Source organism: Alligator sinensis, unplaced genomic scaffold (assembly GCF_000455745.1).
Source record: "Alligator sinensis unplaced genomic scaffold, ASM45574v1 scaffold881_1, whole genome shotgun sequence".
Lineage (NCBI taxonomy): Eukaryota > Metazoa > Chordata > Crocodylia > Alligatoridae > Alligator > Alligator sinensis.
This window is the reverse complement of record NW_005842346.1, coordinates 1,008,144-1,027,745: the sequence shown is the minus strand read 5'-3', so window position 1 is coordinate 1,027,745 and position 19,602 is coordinate 1,008,144. Positions and strand designations below refer to the sequence as shown.

At 45.6% G+C, this 19,602-nt stretch overlaps 1 protein-coding gene across 2 annotated transcripts in view; it reads right to left on the bottom strand.

Moving 5' to 3' along the window:
* Window positions 1-19,602, bottom strand: part of OSMR (oncostatin M receptor) — a 66,420-nt gene that overhangs the window by 18,684 nt on the left and 28,134 nt on the right. For both annotated transcript variants that reach the window (XR_003095314.1, XM_025210397.1), the window contains exons 4-8: window positions 17,285-17,438; window positions 7,412-7,687; window positions 4,838-4,967; window positions 2,331-2,497; window positions 1,523-1,668 (exon numbers count right to left, since the gene is read on the bottom strand). Coding sequence is in view for 1 of the 2 variants with exons in the window: in XM_025210397.1 (XP_025066182.1) it covers window positions 1,523-1,668; window positions 2,331-2,497; window positions 4,838-4,967; window positions 7,412-7,687; window positions 17,285-17,438 (873 nt within the window). In the remaining variant the exon portion in view is untranslated. The remainder of the gene's footprint in view (window positions 1-1,522; window positions 1,669-2,330; window positions 2,498-4,837; window positions 4,968-7,411; window positions 7,688-17,284; window positions 17,439-19,602) is intronic.

The window sequence follows — 19,602 nt, the reverse complement described above, 5'->3', positions numbered from 1 at the left end:
TACCAAAACCTGCCTCTTCCAGCCATGTGGCCAGTGGAGGATGGGAAGGCTAGAAAATGGTATTCTTCTCTTGCTTCTAGAATCCAAAGAGGTTGTGGTCATATCCTACTCTGCATAAACATAGCAATCACCAGGACTGTTACTCAAGGCATTCTACTTCTTTAACACAGGCCTCTGCCATCTGATTTTAAACAGAGACTTTTACTATTAAAATTGGAACTTATATGTAGGCTTGGCAGAATTTGATTTTTTTTTTGTTTGTTTCAATGGCTAAAATAGATGGTTATTTTTAAGCATTTATTTTAATTTTTATTGATTTACATTTTTAAAGTGGGAGGGGAGAGCCCCAGCTGCTTGGACAGCTGCTGCAAAAGCTGGAGGCCGTACTAGTAAGCTGTATTGGGAGTGGGGGATGGAGGTGCAGGGCTGTTGGCAGCCAGGAACCTGGTGCTACCAGCAACAGCTCTGCGTGCGTGCGTGCGTGCGTGCGTGCGTGCGTGCGTGCGTGCGTGCGTGCGTGCGTGCGTCCACGGTAACATGGCCACAGGTGCAGCTGGCACCGGAGCAGCCCCTGACCAGGTGATGTCCTTCCCCTGCCTCCTTCCACTGAGCCCCCACTGCAGTGGGTGAGTTTCCCCTTTGTGCCCACCCTGGGTCCTGCTCATCCTCTGCCAGCCTGGAGCCAGACCCAGAGAAGCAGCCCGGGTCCTGTTGCCTCCCCCCCACCCCGTGGGGCTGGCTGGGAGCCAGAGCTCTTTCCACTGCTGGGGCACAGCCCTGGCCTTTGCCCACCCTTCATGTGGGTCCTGCAGTGGGGAGCCTTAGTCAACATCACTGTGTGTGCGCATGGCACCCTCGCCCTGGATTTCCTAACCCTTGTCCCAGATTTTTTTTTCTTGCCTCTTCTTTTGATGATTACCAACAGAAATATTTTTCCATCAGTCTGTAAGTGTGGGGCGAGGTCGTTGTTTATCGATAAAAATCAAATGTTGTTGGGCCTATTTATATGCCCTCTTGCTAACAGAAAGTAACAATTGCTTATATATTTCACGAGTGACTGGTGCCTCCTGAATCTGGGGGTGCACCCGCAGAAGCTGCCGATGGGAGCGGCCCTCTCGGGGGGGGGGGCACCTGCCCTACCGACAGTATCAGTGTCGGCCGTCGGGGGGGGTACCGGCCCTGTCGGGTGGACACATGCACCCCCATGTACTCCCTACCAGTCACCTATATTTCAGCAGATTTAACAATCAGACCAGCAGAGGACACAGTGCATATGCAAAGCACCTAGCATAATCAGGTACTGCCAGCCACAGGGCAGCCCAAATAACAATTAGAGCAATTACTTGATTGTAGAGAATCCTCAGTTATCAGCAACACTGCACAGGAAGGCCACAGATGCTTCTTGGCCATAAGAATGTTTTAAAAAACATTAGCTACCCCCTCCTCCCCTACACACATGCAAATAGATTATAATCCAACTTCAAAAACACAAGAGCTGAATTGTCTAGACTGAATTTCTTACCCATTCCACTTTCCCATCAGGATGGTTATCTTCAATCTGACAAATTAGCTCAATTGCCTTGTCCCTTGGTTCCATAGTCCAATATAATTTCACTTTTGAGGCACTTACATATTCTTCCCACAAGTCAGAGGGCTGGAAGGGGTAAACTGGCAAAAAAACAGATGTGTTAGTTTCTGAGACTCTCTTAACAAATGGCAAAATCTCTTCACTGAGCCATGAACGGCGTGTGCCCCCGGTGGCTGGGGTGGGCATGGCTGCACCATGTGGTACTTGTAGTGCTTGACTGATGCTGTCACCAGGATGGTCCAGGAAATATATGAGAAGCAAGGATTTGTGAGTGAAATCTTTTATTGTCTATGAATTGAGCAGCACCCTTTTCAGAAACTAACTTATTACAGGGTTTACCATCTTGCAGAGGGACTAGGCAGTGGAGGCAGGGGAACAGTCAGGCAGGGAGGAGGCCCAAGCCTGTGCTGATCAGCTTGCCCCTTCACAGGTGACTTATCCTCGCTTACCTTGGGGAGCCACCCTTCAAAGAATCTTGCAGCACCCCAAGGTGTCCTGACACCCTGAGAATCACCAATCTGATCTGAGTACCAAGCTGTGAGAAAAGTTTTACCACTGACAACAGCTGAAAACCTGAACCTGAAGGGGCAGTGAGAAAGCAGAGAGATTTCTATTTTCAAACCTGTGACTGTTGAGATAATACACTCATGTCATTAGAGAAACAGATGAGGTAGCTGGTAGTGATATGGGGCCTAACCAAAGCTGCTTCATAAAATCAGCAAAGGAGTGGAAAATCCCTTACCTCTGTGAGCTACATCAAAGTTAAAATTTACACTTTTCTTTCCTAATTTGTTTTCAGCAGTCAGAGTGAAGTTGTATGTCATCTGCTGGTGTATATCCCAGGAACAAACACACCACTCCTCGGAACGAGATACTTGTATTTCAGAGCAAAGGGTTTTTTGGGAAAACCTTTAAAAGAAGAGGAGAGAGGGGTTTTTTTCCCCTTTAGTTTAGAATCACAAATGAAGTTGATCTGCAATAATGGATTCAGAAATGTCCAACAGAACTTAGAACAAAATTCAGATTTAAGTAAAAATGCAATTACAGTATGTATGTCAACTATTGCTAGCAACAGATACCAAAGAAATTTACTTTTGTTCACAGTATTTCTATAAAAGTGTGATATGGAGAAGGTGTTCATGAAATTATTACATTTGAAAGTGTTTTTCTTTATTTTCAAAAGCTCAACAGCAGCGGCTTGCCTCTAGGTATGCTCACCTAGTAAAAGGCTGTCTTGGTGATGTGATATTTCTATCTCATTTCTTGGGTTCACTATCATTTCACTTAGTACCTTGCAGGGAAACTGTGTGGGTGAAGAATTGCAATAAATCCCTATGTTCTTGCTGTCAGTGGCTAATGCATGAACTTCCAAGGAAATGTTATTTATTCTAATCAGTTCAATTCCAAAGTCTATTTCTAAATAGTTCAGTAACTTCTCACATGCATCTTCCATATCATTAGCATTTTAGTAGTGAGACTAAATTATATGTAGAGTTCTAAATTAACTGAATTCAATAGAATCACTCTCATGTATATAAAGTTGTTCATATCCATAAGTGTTCATATTTGGGTTGTAGAACACCGGTACTTTCCAAAACTACCCAAGAAATGTATGTATGTAGCTGTGAGCACACAAGTCAATGTGCTCTGCCTAAACAAAGCTGATTTGAGGACCAAGAAATGCCTAATCTAGAACTAGAAGCAAGAAAGTGAGTATAGGTTCATTCAGAAAGGAGCTATACGGTCCATAAATTTATGAACAGACCATACAAAACAAGCCTAAAAACTCCTGTCTATAAAATCTGTAAAATAAAACCAAACAAAAAAAAAATCAGCCATTCATAAAAACACGAAGCAACCAGAGCTTGACTGAATTTCTACCTTTGAACAAGGCTGGATACTAAAGGATAGACAGAGCAGAACAGCACCATCTGGTGTCTGAGTTGGAACATGGCACCCCTCAGGAAGCATTTTCTCAGGGTTTTGTAGCCTGTAGCCTCCTCCCCCACCAGCCATGTGCTGCTGGTCCCTGCCTATAACACTGCTCACCTCCCAAAGGCAGACAGTAGTCCTCCTCTCGAGATCCATGCCAGGAGTGGGAGGCAGGCTCATGGGGGGCAATGCGAGGGGGAAGGCATGGTACAGGATGCAGTTGGGAAAATCAGGGTGTGGGGGTGAGTTAGGGGACCGCTGGGGTGAAGGCAATCTGATGTAAAACCATTGCTGCGGTCAAGCAAGGCTGCCAACCCAAGAACTGGGAGTTTTTTGTTTTACTGATTATCTGCAAATTTCTTACTGACAACCAAACCTTTTTACTATGGTTGTGTTACCCTAAATTTGAATCAGGCTCTTTACCCAGGGCCTGGCAGAAGGCTCTCATTTACATTCTGTAAAACATAAGTCAGGAAGAAAAGTTTGGTTGTTAGTAAAAAAAAAACCAACAGATTGTCAGTAAAAAGACATCTGTCTTGTGCTGGCAACCCTGCCCAGCTTTCCCTGACCACTACCACAAAATGGCAGGGAAGAAATGACCTACCCAGTCATATCTACTCACTAAATAGTGAAAAAAGGAAAACATATTTATGATCAACTTAGACTTTCAAAATATTCTTTTGTCAAAGGCTTTCACAAACAAATGAGGTAGTCAGGGGTCCTAAGGTAGATTAGAAACTGTCTGAAAGAGAACACAAAAAGTAGGATTGGACTGTCATTGTTCAGAACAGCAAAGGGCTAAGAGCAGGGGGCCCCAAAGTTCTTTTCTATTAAACTCTTAGTAAGTAGATTAGTTAATGACCTGAGAAGGGACATGCCACTGATTACGGCTTGTAGATAGAAACACTTTCATAGATTTTAAGGCCAGAAAGGATTAGTCTGGCATACTGTACAACAGTGGTTCTCAACATTTTTTCTACCAGGACCTATATGTAAACATCAATTTCCAGTCCCGACCCAATGCTCCTCACTCCCAACTCACTACCCCCAGGCCCCAGCCCTCCAGTGTGTGGGGCAGGGGGGTAATGGTGGGGTATGGGGCCCCGAAACAACCCCTTGCAGGCTGGAACTCTGACAGCCTACAAGGGAAAAGTCAAAGTTTCCCATGCTTTTCTCCTTTAAAAGAGAATCTATTTTTAAAGTTTGTTGATCCATTTTTAAAGTTTGTTCACAACCCTTTCATATATTTCACAGGTTGAGAAACGCTGCTGTACAACACAAACCATAGAATTAATGTGATCCACTGAGAATACTTGCCAGTCAAACAACTTGTATTGTGCTAAATATTTCCCAGAGATATAGACATTGTTTCCTGAATTCCAAGTGCATTTTGCTGTTTTCATGTCTCGGGTTTCACAGGAAATGTTTTTAGGTTCATCAGGTAGTCCTTGTCATTGAACAAAAAGATCAACAAGACAAGTATCATGACCCCCACAAGACCATTTTACTTTTAGTTCATACACTAGGAATCATTAACATGTATGAAACTGGTCTATTATAGGCATTATCATCTCTACTGTACTTAGGAAAGAACTGCATCATTGAGCAGGGCTTGGCAACATATAGCCTACAGGGTGGATTTACTGTAGAGCCATTGGATCTGGCCAGTGAAGCTTCTAATCTGGCTGGCTGCCTGAATGCATGGCGTGGGCAAAGCCACCCCCTATAGCCACTTGCATTGCACGATGGCCTGCCTCCAACCTGGGCTAGGTTGATCTGGCCCTCTGCTGAAAAGCCTTGCTGACCACTGTCAGAGAGGAAAGCAGACCAACTATAACTATAGTCACAAAGACAATCAAAATATTTGGATTATGGTGAGGTAAAATTATTTAAATATTCTTCTAAAAGATCATGTGTTTTGAGGAGGGGAAAAAGTTGTGTTTTATTTTTGATTATGCACATTCAGACAATTAAGTTAAACTCTTAACTGCCTGCATTTATTATGATGTCCTAGAATTATTACTCCATAAAACTCTTAAACATTTTCGTGTAAACCTACTAACCATTTAGGGTAAACCTGATAATTATCAATATATTTAAGATCATAAAAAAGTAGGGCTAGAAGTGACTTCATGAGGTCATCTAGTTCAGCCTCCTGCTCAACACAGGGTCATCCCTGGACTAAATCATCCCAGCCAAGTGTCTGTCTAACCTGCTTTTGAAAGCTTTCAAGGATGAAGATTCCACAACTTCTCTAGGTAGCCTTTCCCAATGCATGACCACCCTTATAGTCAGAAATTTCCTCTTAATTTCTAGCCTAAATTTCTACTGCTGCAGCTTGAGTCCATTACTCCTAGTTCTGTCCCCTACAGCCACTGAGAAAACCTCATTTCCATCCTCTCTGTAATCCTCCTTCAGGTATTTGAAGCCTGTTAATAAATCCCCTCTCAGTCTTCTCCAGGTTAAATAACCCTAGTGCTTTAACCTCTGAAAATAAATCTTTCTTTTCTGGAATTAAATGCAAATATTTGGGGCAAAATCTGTATCTGATGAAAATAAGCAGAGCTAGATCAAACCTAACAGAGCAAAACAGATTTATAATGGGTGAGGGTCTAGCCCAAGGGCGGACAAAATACGTCTACACCCAGCCACAATGTACCCTATTACACCTCGCTCCCATCCTCATGGGCGGAAGGGCCCAGCCCCGCGAGCGCCAGGTAGGGTTGCTGCTGCAGGCTTCCCTGGCATCCTGCTCCCTCCAAGCACCAGATAGGGAAGCAGGGGATGGAGGCAGGGCTGCAGCTGAGTGGGAGTGTGAAGCGTGGGGCTGGGGCTGGCGGCAGTGTGAAGCCTGCCCCCGGGGGGGCAGTGGCAGCGTGAAGCTCAGTTGGGCAGGGTGTGGGTGTAAGGGAGGATGGTCAGTCCCCACCAGGCTATCTGTCTCACCGGCGGTGCACTCGTGCAGCACAGGAGGGAAGCACCAGGCACTGAAGCGGGGAAGGCAGCTGGCTCCAGTACCTGGGGCTTCCCTCTCATGCCACACAAGTGCAGGGAGTGCCAGAGATAGAGACTGCCCAGTGGGGGCTGTGCTCCTCGCTGCGATGGGCAGAATGGGCCAGGGCCAGCCACCAGCGCCCCAAGCACCCCCCCACCTGCTGCTGTGCCATGGAAGGAGTGTGGGGGGTCCCCACACCCTTCCTCCCTCACACCCCACAAATGCCCCACAGATACACACACACTCTGCAGTGTTGCCTGTGTTGACTGCAGGAGAGGATAGTGTGTTCCACAGCCAAACACCCACATCCCACAAATGCCACACAACCCCTCAACACACCCTATGCCCCCCACACACAGCCACACCCCCTTACAGACTTCCCCCACATGCCCCACCTCCCCACACACACACCCCGCCATACACACCCCCTACCATGAACGCACCCCCACCACACACACACACACTACACGAGACTAAGAATTTATTTTTGAGCTATTATACAATCACCTCTATATACACTATGCAAACACAAATTATGATAACATATTTTATGAGAAAATCAAAATATGTTATAGTAAGTGTTTGACTTTTAGTGTATGATTTGGGGTTTTTTTGTTCTAAGATGGCAACCCCCCCCACCCAAAAGAAGTACTTCCAGGGGGCAAGGGGAGGGACTTCCAGTGGCAAAGGTTAGGGGCTAGGGGTGGGACTTCCAGTCTCAAGGTGGCAACTAGGGGCACCTGTGGACCTCAACAGCTCACCAAACCTTGTTAAGCAGCCCTCCACTGAAATACCTGCCTGCCCCTGGTCTAGCCCTTGCACTTTACAAGCACTTATTTAGTCTCTCACCTATTAGCAGCAACAGAAAAAGGGACCAAAGCAAAGCATTCACTTACTGCCCACATGGAGAAGTGTTCCAGTGTATTTTTTGTATCCACTACCATTGAAAGTACATGAGATTGCCTGACCACCTGCTGCTCCAAGTGACACCTCATTTATAGTCCTCACGATGGTTCGTTTTGGGGTTGAGACCAGGGAGCTAGTGTTGATTATTATTTTCTCAACCTTTTGATTTTTGCCTCCAATGCAACAAAAAGTAAAATTGGATCCTTCCTGTACAACTTTGTCTTCTGGAAAGATGAGTGGTTTGTCAGCATCTGAAGTATCTAGGCCTGCAAGACACAATAGAATAAACCATTTAATTTGAAGGTTCTTCCTTTATGCAGTGAGAGAGTTTTGAACAAGTTACTCCTTGAAACAGGGAAAGCACTAAAGGCAATGTTCTCAAAAGGGCACTTCAGGCACCTGCAACTCTAAATACAAACTGGGCATTCATGCCCCTGGCAGATGCGCAATGGGATCTGATGCAGAATCCCCACGAGTGCACACATGCATGGCAGGAGGTGTGACTGTGGGATCTAACATCAGATCCAATCCACTCACATCTTATTGCTTGTGCAGGGGGAGGTTGGGTTTATGATCCTTGGCTCTCCCTGCACCAGCAAGTAGCAAGCTCTGGCAGCTGAAGCCCTGTCAGCTGATGGGGCTTCCAGACACAGAGACTCACCATGCACCTCCTGGACTGGGAGCCCCATAAACTGATCTGGGTTTTCAGCTGCAGAAGTACACTCTACAGCTGGGAGCCCCAGCCTGGCCACACATGCAACTAATAGCATGATAGGAACCAGCCACTACACACATTTTGTGCAATAACTTGGTAGCGTATTCTTTGTTTTATTATGCTATTAATTGCATGAATGTGTGGCCAGGTAACAGCTTAAGATCTGATTAACTGGTTAATCACGTCTTAAGTCTAACCTGGGCAAGGGGCCGTAAATACATATTTACTAATTGCCTACCTATAGTCCACATGCAAATGTCCATTTGCAGAATCTCTAGTGATATTTTCCCCCATTCAGAAATGGGAATGAGATCTAAGCACTACCTAAGTCCTGTTTATACCCTTAAGATTTCAGCCTTTGCACTGGGTTGAATTTCATTCATGAGGGCCTGGGCAAGAATCCAATTAGATCAGTTTCAAGATTCCTATTAATTTTAATGAGGCATCTAATGCAGACTTTGCATGTGGTATTTTAGAAGTGAACTGAGTTGGTAGGTATGAATATTTAGTTCTGAATGGCCAGGAACTGGTGTTGTCAACTGATCCCTGCCACTGAATTCCTCATAGCTTGAATCTAATGAGACAGAGAATTTTTTGCACTAACCAGGAATGATTTACGAGTACAATTCCTGCCTTTGGGCAGGGAGTTAAACCATATCCTTGCGGTCTCTTCCAACCCTATGATTCTATGATTAAAAAGTGACTTTGAAAGCCTTTTTGTTTGCCAAACTCCATGTTCAAGGCTCTGTGCTGCTTCTGCTACGTATGACACTAACTCTGACATCTATAACCATGCAGGAACTTTGCTTATCCAAATCAGGGCAGAGAGTTCAGTGTTTAGCACATTTTTCTTCTGAAACACATTTATAGTTTTTAAAAATAATTGTAGTTCACTCAAAAACATGCTGTTCTAGTGGACAATCTCCTGTAATCTTGGAAAGTTGTTCTCTGCGGTTTTATTTCAATACACAGTTGTTCTTCTCTTCCTGTGTTATTAATAATACAGTTTGCAGGCATTCATCACAAATTTATATAAATAGTTCTCTTGCTCCTAATGTCTTGATAAACTGCAGTTGAGGTTATAAAATTGTATCAACACTCTAAAAACCCATATTTGGATCCAGTAGTTTAAATCCCCAGCTTCACACTTACCCCTTCTTCCTACCAAAGTAAATTTAAAAAGATAAAATATCTGAATGATAAATTAAAGTTACAGTTTTTTAAAATGAGATGCAAAGTTATGGGGTGAATCCTGTTCCTCCTCAAGCTTCGTACCTCTCTACTCCAGCAACCTTACAGTAAAAAACTTCTACCACCTCAGATTTGGTGAGCCTTCCATCTCTTGACATTGCATTTCATAAATACAGTCAAAAATAATCAATTTGCACTGGAGAAATCTTGCTATAGTGTGAAATACAAACATCAGTAACTTCTGATTCTTAATCAGTATGGGTTTACCTGTACATTAGTGCCTGATTAAGCAAAAATCCTAGGTGACTGGTTTATACCCCGTATTCTTAAAACTGATGAAGCTGTAGCACAAGCAAAAATTGTTAACGTTCGGAATGACATTTCAAAAGAGTAAGCAGAATCTATGATTTTTTTGACAATGAACCTAGCCAAAAAGAACAAATCAACCTTCAGTGGAAATAATGTGACTTACAGTCATGCTGTATCAGCACGACTAAGGACATTATTAATATGCCACAAAGCAAGGCTAACATTATCTTCAGAAATTAATGATCCTAGAGTTGTACAAGTTACCTGTATTATGGACAGGAATAAAATGCACAATTTTACTGAAATGAAAATTGAACATATTTTATATACATGATTTAGTATAATATGGATTAATAGTATCAAAATGTTCCCATAAAATAAAACATTTTATAGCACATGATCTTTGTGATGAACTAATACAGCATATAAATGATTGCTTTCCTTTAGTAGGAACCTTTACTTCAGGGGTGAGCAAAATACAGCCCATGGGCCAAATGCAGCCTGCCAGGCACTTTTGTCAGCCTGTGAAGGCCACCAAAAAATTGCACCCCAACCAGCCCTTCTACCCACAAAGGTGGAAGCAAGGCACCCATGCACAGCACACCTCCCAACGTGCCCTATTGCACTTCACTACCACTCTCGTGGGTAGAACAGCCCGACCTGGCCAGCAGCAGTTTCCAGGTGGGGCTGTCACTGCTGCAGGCTTCCCCGGCATCCTGCTTGCTCCGAGCAGCAGGTAGGGCATTGGAGGGTGCGGGGGCACAGAGTCTGCGCCCAGAGGGGTGGCGGTAGCAGAATCTCAGGTGGGCAGCGTGTGGGTGTTAGGGAAGGCGGGGGGGGAGGGATGGCAGGAACCCCCTACACTCCCCACCATGGGGTGCAGCCACGGCAGGGAGCAGCAGCAGCAGCAGTAGGTGGGGGCACTCTGGGTGCTCGTGCTTGGCGCTGGTGCCTGGCTCTGGCCAGCACTGCTCATTGTGGCAAGGAGCACAGCCCCCACTGGGCTATCTCTATCACCAGTGCTCCCCACACTGGCACAGCACAGGAGAGAAGCCCCAGGCACTGGAGCCAACTGGGGTGGGGAAGGCAGCGGCTCCAGTGCCTGGGGCTTCCCTCCCGTGCTGCCCGAGTGCAGGGAATGCCAGCAATAGAGACAACCTGGCAGGACCTGTGCCAGAGCTAGGCACCAGCACCCCAAGCACCCCACCTGCTGCGGCGCCATAGAGGCAGTGTGGGGAGAGGTCCCCACACCCCCCCACCCTCCCTCACACCCCACAAACACACACACCCTGTCCCCACAACCCCCACATATACACGGCCCCCAACATACCCTATGCCCCCTACACACACTCACACCCCACCATACACACACACCCCACCACACACACACATGCACCCCACACTATACACACGCACAGCACCGTACACGTAGTCCCCACAGCCCTCCATACACACATACACCCCGCCACACACATTACCCCCCGCACCCTACCACACACAATACCCTCACACCCCACCACACACACATACCCTCGCACCCCATCATAAACACACACCCCACCCACACCCCACCATACACCCAAACACCACCACACCCCCATGCTTCATCGTACACACACAAATCTCCCAAGCCCCACCATACACACACAACCATCCCCTGCTGCACCATACACACCCCCACTCCACTATACACATACACACCACACACCACCATACACACACACCCCCACACCCCACCATATGCACACACACACATACATACCCCACACATCCCACACCCCACCATACCAACACACACACCACACACCACCATATACACATGCACACCCCCAACCACACCCCCCACACAATATAAAGACTAAGAATTTATTTCACCTCTATATACAGTATGCAAACACAAATTATGATAAAAATATTTTTTATAATAACATTAAAATATGTTATAGGTGTTTATCTTGTAGTGTATGATTTGGTTTTTTTCTGGTTCTAAGATGACAACCTCACCCACCCCCAGAAATATTTCTGGGGGGCAAGGGGAGGGACTTCTGGCGGCAAAAGTCATGGGTTAGGGATGGGACTTCCAGTCCCAAGATGGCAACAAGGGGAAGGGCAATTGTCAAGGCATGAGGCTACTCATGCTGCCCTCGAATGCACACCAAACCTCATTCAACAGCCCTCCACCTGAAATAATTGCCTGCCCCTGCTTTACTTTGAAACTAAAAGTCTTTCTTGCAACCAGATTCCCAAGACCTTCATGTAAGCCAAACACTAATGCTAGAAATATGGGAAATAAACAGAAGGAACTAGAAAAAACAGACAAAGCTATGACTTAAGCAGTAACATAGAAACCCTGTGAGACTGATGGACTGAAATATTACTTGAAACATATGGATGTTGTCCTTCCTAGTCAAAGAAAACTGCATTTAATACTGTAGCTGAGGCAGCCAATGATTGGCTCTTTGATGGCTGGTAAGTCTGATTTTTGCCTAGAATATTTAAAAAAACCTTCTGTTTTAAGTGCTTGTGCTCTGCATCCAGGATGTGTTGGATCTCAAAGTCAACAGTGCCATTGTGGACCATTTTGCACCATGTCTTCTCTTTGTGGGTTTTTAGGGCATTTATACACATACCACCTTTTTGCCCTGTGACGCGCAGGAGATCTGCAGATCTGCATGTGAGCTGGTGCACGCTACGCTGCATCGCATGCAGTTGTGTAAGCAGTGAAATGTGCATCAGTGCACAGAAAATGGCAGCAGTGTGCTTTTAAACTAAAACACCTTAAGCCCTGCCCTCAAAACACCTTGAAGGTGTTTTAGTTCAAAAGCACGCTGCCACCATTTTCTCAGCACTGATGCACATTTCACCACTTATACATACACTGTAGCTCGTGTACAAATGCCCTTAGTTGTAAGCTTTGAACATTGATGCTGGATTGATTTAAGATTGTTTTTAAGGAATCCTCCTGTCTTTTCTGTAGCCCACCATGGGAGTATCCCAGAGCAGCATTCTCCATAAAGGAGTTTCTTGGTAAGTCAGTTCTAAACATTTTAATTACACGGCCAGACTATCTTTGTTGTTCCTCTGTAACAATAGCATTTCTGTCTGGCATATTTGCTTGTTGAGTATGGTGACCGTAGTTTTGCTGGGACAGTCTCGGATTTCAGAGGCCAATTAATTTTAATGAAAATTAAAATGAGCATCCCAGACATAGGGTGCAGGCATGGGGTGGGGAGGTGGAGTGGCAGGAGCTGTGAAATAGGAAGCCCTAGCAGACAGCAAAATTGCCCTAAAATAGGTTAGCTTGATTAGTGGAATGACCATTAAAAGGGGAGATGATTGTTAACACCTGTGAAGTAAAAAATAATGGGTCACTAACAGGCCATTGACTCCCTTATCTGCCTGAATAGTAATACCAGAGCTGGACCACGCTGTCCAGCCCCTGCCTCTGCCTGCAGCAGTGTTGCCTCTGCCTGCAGCAGTGTTGCTGACTTGCATGCTTGTGGGGGGCAGGGGGGAAAAGGGGAGCAACAGTGTCCAGGACTTTACACTGTTCCATAAGGTCACCCTATTACTGGGGGAGTTCAATATTCGGATTCTGTATTACCATCCGAGGTGATTTCTCTCACAATCTGGATGGGAATGCTCTACAGTAGGTTGTCATCAGGCAGATAGTAAAGCGGTCAGAATTCTACCTCACAGACACCTCATTCTGCTCTGTTGTAGTTGGGGAGTTTTTTGAGTTTTTTGCAATAAAAGACTTATTTCTCCATCGTTAAAAAAAAACCAAGCAAAAGCTAAGAGCTGGCAATTTCTGAGAGGTATCTGGAGTCTAAAAAGGCTGAGAACCACGCTTTTACATTGTTTTACTGAAAATGGATTGGAGATATTTCTACCTTCCATCAATCTTGGCATGACCCCATCATGTAATTGTGCAAGTATTACAGTGATTTTGTTGGGCCAAACCATCTAGATAGAAGCTTCCATAGGCCTTCTCTTCTGGCAATATCTACTGCTACTTGCTGAATTTCTCTAATATTTCCCATGCAGCAACAACTCCAAGGGAAGATGAAGCCTGTTTCAGACTCCCTAAACTGACTTTTGTCTGCAAAACAAGTTTCACTGAGTGCTGCATTGTGGATTCTGCACCTGTCTAATTCTTTGCCAGTCAGTGCAGTTCTGGCAGATGGGAAATATCCCTGTCCACAGATCTCTCTGTGTTCCACACTGCAGTGCTCTGACAGACACAATTCATTATTTTAACTGCTACACAGGGACAACTCTGCTGCAAGTGTGAAGCAGAAATGTTTAGGGCACTTTTTCCAGACCTGTCCTCAGACTAAGGAGGTATGCCTGTGGTCCTAAAAAGGACTACTCAGTCATCCTGAACTCCATCACTTATTTGTTGGACCAATTCATTATGCAATGATCTCCCCATGTGTAGGATTGCAGTTACAGTTCACAGTTTGTCCACACCTGCTGTGCAGCTACTTCATCACAACTTTAGAAGAATATTGAGGATGTATGGTGAAATGAAACAAAATGCATTTGGGTGTGAAATGGATTTGTGCTGACTTGGCCACATCTTCTTGGTATCTTTCATCAAGGTCCAGCAGCAAAACAGAGTCAAGACAAGTGGAGATGAAGTTGGCTGCAGTGGATGACCTAAGTGGTCTACTGAGCTCTGCTAGAATGACTTCTAGCCACAGAAACTGACTTATCTGTTCACTCTGTCTAATCCATCATGACAGACTATGTGCATTAGGAAAGGAGATGGGTGTTCCACCATATTCCAGGTTACCTGCTATCTCAATGATTCTCAATCAGGATGCCTTGATCTCCTTTCAGTGATGCTGCAGGGTGCCACACAATGCTAGTACTCTTAGGTGTGTAAACAAGATTTATAAAATAAATCCAGAGATTTCAAATAGGAATCTATAGTTTTAAAACCATTCTTATCTGCTGTGATCTTTCTAAATTCTTTGCAATAGAAGAATTTCTGTAGTATTTTTTGTAGTCAAAAAAGGAGTGAAGCAAAGAGTTGGCATTTTCCATGGGGTGTCTTGAGTCTAAAAAGATTGAGAATCATGGCTCTATCTGATTTGGACTGAAAACCAACAGTTGTTCGGGATGGAACAATCACTACGCACAAATAATTACATGTAGTCATAGGTAAGAGTTTGAGTGTTAACAACAGAAATTAATTATGGGAGTTTATCTACAGGATGTGGCTGACTCCTGCACTCACATGCTAGTCTTATTGCTCCCACAACTGTTCTAAGAAAATTATAGTTTGTTCAAATAGGCCAAGCAGGGAAAAAGGAAGGACATGCATTGTATATCAAAAACATTTATTCCACCAGGTTGGATGTCGTGCTCTGTTTGCACAATGTAAAAGAGTGGTTCTCAGCCTTTTTAGACTCCAGATACCTCACAGAAATTGCCAGATCTTAGCTTTTGCTGGGGGTTTTCTTTATGGATAGAGAGCTGGACCCAGTGCATCAGGTTAGACCCATTATGTGGCCCTGGCCACAACATGCTGCATGGCCTTGGACATGGCATGCCAAATCAGATGGGCATGCAGGGTCAGTCCAGAGCTGGAACTGGCCCAACTCTGCCAAAAGAAAGGGAGGCTTTACAGGGCTGGTGCCTGGAGCTGAGCTGCAACCGCCATTGTCTGCCTCTCTCCAGGTCCCATACCCCAACAGCTGAAGAAAAGGCAGAAGACAGAGAAACCTGGAGCCCCAGACTACAAGTGAGTGGTTCTTCTGGACAGATATTAAACAGAGTAAAAATTCCTTTAAAATGTGACTCCAGTTATTGATGTCATAATTCTGTTGTCCTAAATGATGTGCATAAAGTTTGCAAGACTAAGCCCCCTATGGGGGAATTCCATATCCAGATCTGTTTTCCATTTCAGTTCTATGAGATCAATAGTTCATCTGATGGTGATGAACAGGGATCCGGGTTTTCCATTTGCTGAGGAAAAATGCAGATTTTCTCTTTTAAAGGAGAAAACTGTAGGAAATCATGGGTTTCCCCTTCCAGGTTAGCAGCCTTCCAGCCTGCAAGGGTCTGCTTGGAGCTGTGGGAGCAGGGAGAGGGCAATTGGAGGCAGGGGGCATGCTCACATGGTCGTGGCCAACATACAGCCAGGTGGTGTGGTGGGAGTAGCCCTGGCAGCTGGATACAGGTAAGTCTATTGGGGGGGGGGGGGGCATATGGGTTTGGAGAGCCAGAGCTTGGGGACTGTCTGGGGGGCTGTGAGGGTGGGGTATGAATGTGTGTGTGTACATGGAAGGCATGGGTAGGGGCATAAGGCAGGTGACGGGCAGCACTGGGGGAAGGAGTCTAGGTGCTAGGGCTGCAGTGGGGCAGGAGGGTTGAGGCAGCACTTGGTGCTGCTGGTAAACCCAGCTTTGCACCAGTGGAAGAGGGGGGCGCCTTTGGAGGTGGCAAGGAGCTTCATGGCACAGACACTGGCTGGGGCACCATACATTGCACAGTGCTGCTGGCTGGGGCTGGGGTTGGGGTTGGGGTTGGGGCTGGGGCACGGAAAGGGAGCACAACTCTGGTTGAGCCATGCTGCAGGCAGCTAGAGGATGCCAAGGGGATCCAGGCGCTCTAGCAGGGCTGGGGGGAAAAGGGACTGTGGGTCAGGAGTGAGTGGCAACAGCAGAGCTGGGGGGCCTGTCGCTTGGGAGTGAGAGGCAATGGCATGGGCAGGAATAGGGAACCAGCATATCAGGGCTGCTCAGCACCACAAAGCAGTGGGAGAAACAGCAGCATCTGGACCTGCGTCCTGGTGAGCTAAAGGGGCAGAGGGAACTCTGATTTTCCATGGTAAAAAAAAACAAAATCAAACACCAAAATATATAGATATTTAAAATGTATTTTATTATAATGACTGAGGCACTGGTAGTCATCCAAACCGCTTTAAAATTGTAAATATATCAATAAAACATGGTGTTCAACTGATATCTATACATGTAGCGGTGTTTCATTTTAATCATGGAAAACCGTGGATTTGGGGGTTTTTAAATCAGAGAATTTGGGATTTTTAAACATAAAACCAGGATCTCTGGCAATAAACTATTGTGAAAGGATCTGTATTAGTAAGTAGGCATTCTTCTCTTTTATACTTTGCAATTGTACAGCAGCTTTCATCTTTGTACCTTAAAGCACTATATAAAATATATCCAGTCCCAACAAACTCCAATAAGGCAGGCAAGCTTTAATTTATCCACTTTACAACTGGCTAAAGCAAGGTATAAGAAGAAACAACCTGCCCAAAGCCAAGTAGCATATCAGTGACAGAGCCAGAAAAAGAAGTCCAGAGCAGATTCCTAGGATTCCCTGTTCTAACCAATAAGCTATCTGTCCTCTGCACTTTGATATAGTAATATTATGTCTATTGTTTTTAATTCACAGCCTACACTTTTATAAGGAGATGATACTATATTTGAAAGTTCTATAATTTTCCTTAGGGATTACATGAAAATGTTCAGCAAGTCTCAGTGGTATGTTCCAAAATATGCTGTTGATATTGTATAGCTTTTCCAGATACTGACTCCATTGTTTATGGCTTTCCATTAGCAAATTTAAACACAGCATTAAATTAGTAAATCTTTTGAAGTACGGCTTTGCTTACCCAGTACAGTCTCCCATGAACTCCAGGGACTCCAGACTTCAGCAACCTTGCTCCTGATTCTGACCGAGTGAGATGCACATTCCAAAGGTAACTCTGAATCCCAGCTCCAAAACAGAGGTTTAGTTAATTTACTGAGGGTTGTGTTGTAATACTCCTAGAAACAAACAGTTAAGTAGGTTACTGACGTAGCTCTTAAAACGCATGGTTGCACATGTGATCCTTGCCTGATAACCTGAGGGTTTATGGATTTCTGGTTCTATACTGCCACTTCATGGTTTTCTAGGTGTACTTTTTGTGGGGTTGGAGGTGTGGTTTTATGTTCCACTGTACTTTTCAGAAAGTAAATAAGATGATAATACTACTACAGTATGGATGTTGTAATAAAATAATCAAAAACATATTCACATTTTCTTGGTTCTCTTGGAAAGCTAGAAGGAAAAGATGTCCTAAAATAAACAATAGAAAAGGAAATGATGAACACAAAGAGCTCCATATTTAGGAATCATTTGCAAGTTGTTAGTTGAGGCTGTACAAAAGGGAAAGACAATAAACAATGATAAAAAAATACAGAAGTGCCAGATTGTGGCTGATCTCCATTTGGCAGCAGGTCCCAAGCACAGGACCTCGTTCCTGCCTGTTAGGCCTGTGAGAAACACCATTCTTTTGTTTCAGTGTCCATTTCACCATTTTGAAGGGACAGTGTTTCATTTTGTAATTTTGTTTCATTTCAAAGCACTGTTCTGTTTCGTTTTGTCGAAACTGTTTCACTGTTTCGACGCGTTTTGACATTTCGCCCATAGGCTATAACAGGGAATCATGAAAATACTTAAAGCTTTCTCATTTCTTGCCTGATTTAGATGAAAATTGCAGGGATGGTAGACCATTCTATGGGCATGAAGCCTGCCAAGTTTCAAGGAGACAGGTGTAGAGATTTCTTGGAAACTGCACCACAAACTGTTCAAAGGAAAACTCGTGACGCTGGCAGCAGCAGCCTCCTGCAATCCGGTGCACAGATCGGGGACCTGCATCCCCAAGACGGCTGCAGGGCTGTGCTGGACTCCTCCTGGGGGTGCGCGCCCCTGGATCTGCACAGGAGGCTGCTGCTGCCGCCTGGAACCAACACTGGACGCAGCCCGCACCCAGCACTGGAGAAGACTGATGCTGCCACTGACCCCAGGCAGCAGCAGCAGCCTCCTGTCATCCCGGAATGGCTGTGGGGCTGTGCCGGACTCCTCCCATGGGTGCAGGTCCCCAGATCTGTACCAGATGACAGGAGGCTGCCACTGCCACCTGGGACCAGCACTGGGCACGGGTTGGTCCCAGGCAGCAGCGGCAGCTTCCCGTCATCCTCGGCTTCCTTGACAAAGACCCGCACATCACGACAAGAGACATGCTCAGTTGGGATCAGCTTCACCTGTCCCCCAAAGGTAAGCGTGTGTTCTCTTCTAGGTTGGCGGATCTCCTCCGGTGGGCTTTAAACTAGGCTCGTCAGGGGGAGGGGAAGATGAGGGCGGAGGAAGCCGTGGACCACCAAACCATGTGGCACCCACAAGGACAGTCCAGCCTGAAGAAGGAGAACATCGGGAACCTGCAATCCATGGGGCGGCCAGCAGTACACCACAGGTAAGCAATAAGCAGGTAAGCAATAAGGGGCCCTTTGGGCATCAGAGCCGGGGGGCAACAAAGATACCAGTCGCAGGGCTCAAGTGCCTATACACTAATGCTAGGAGCATGGGGAGCAAGCAGGGTGAACTAGCACTCCTGCTTGCTGAAAACACCTACGACTTAGTAGGGCTAACAGAAACCTGGTGGGATTCTTCCCACAACTGGGCGGTACACATTGAAGGTTACAAGCTGTACAGAAAGGATAGAGCAGGGAAGAGAGGGGGAGGGGTGGCGCTCTATGTCAATGAGCGATATACGTCGACCCTTATCAAAACGGAATCGGAGCAGGAGAAAGTACAAGGATTGTGGGTTAGGTTACATGGAGGTCAAGGAGAAAGGGCTTTGGTGGTAGGGGTCTGCTACAGACCCCCACACCAAGGGGAAGAACTAGATTTGGGGCTCCTGAGGCAGCTCTCGGAGACCATAAAAACTAGGGAGGCAGTAGTCATGGGGGACCTAAACTACCCAGACATCTGCTGGGAGACGCAGACAGCAAAGTCCCACCATTCACGCAGGTTCCGATCCTGTGTACAGGACCTCCATCTGATGCAGAAGGTACATGGTCCCACTAGGAGGAATGCCTTACTGGACCTGGTATTGGCAACGGGGGATGACATGGTAGGAGACCTACAGATCGGTGGTCACCTGGGGGA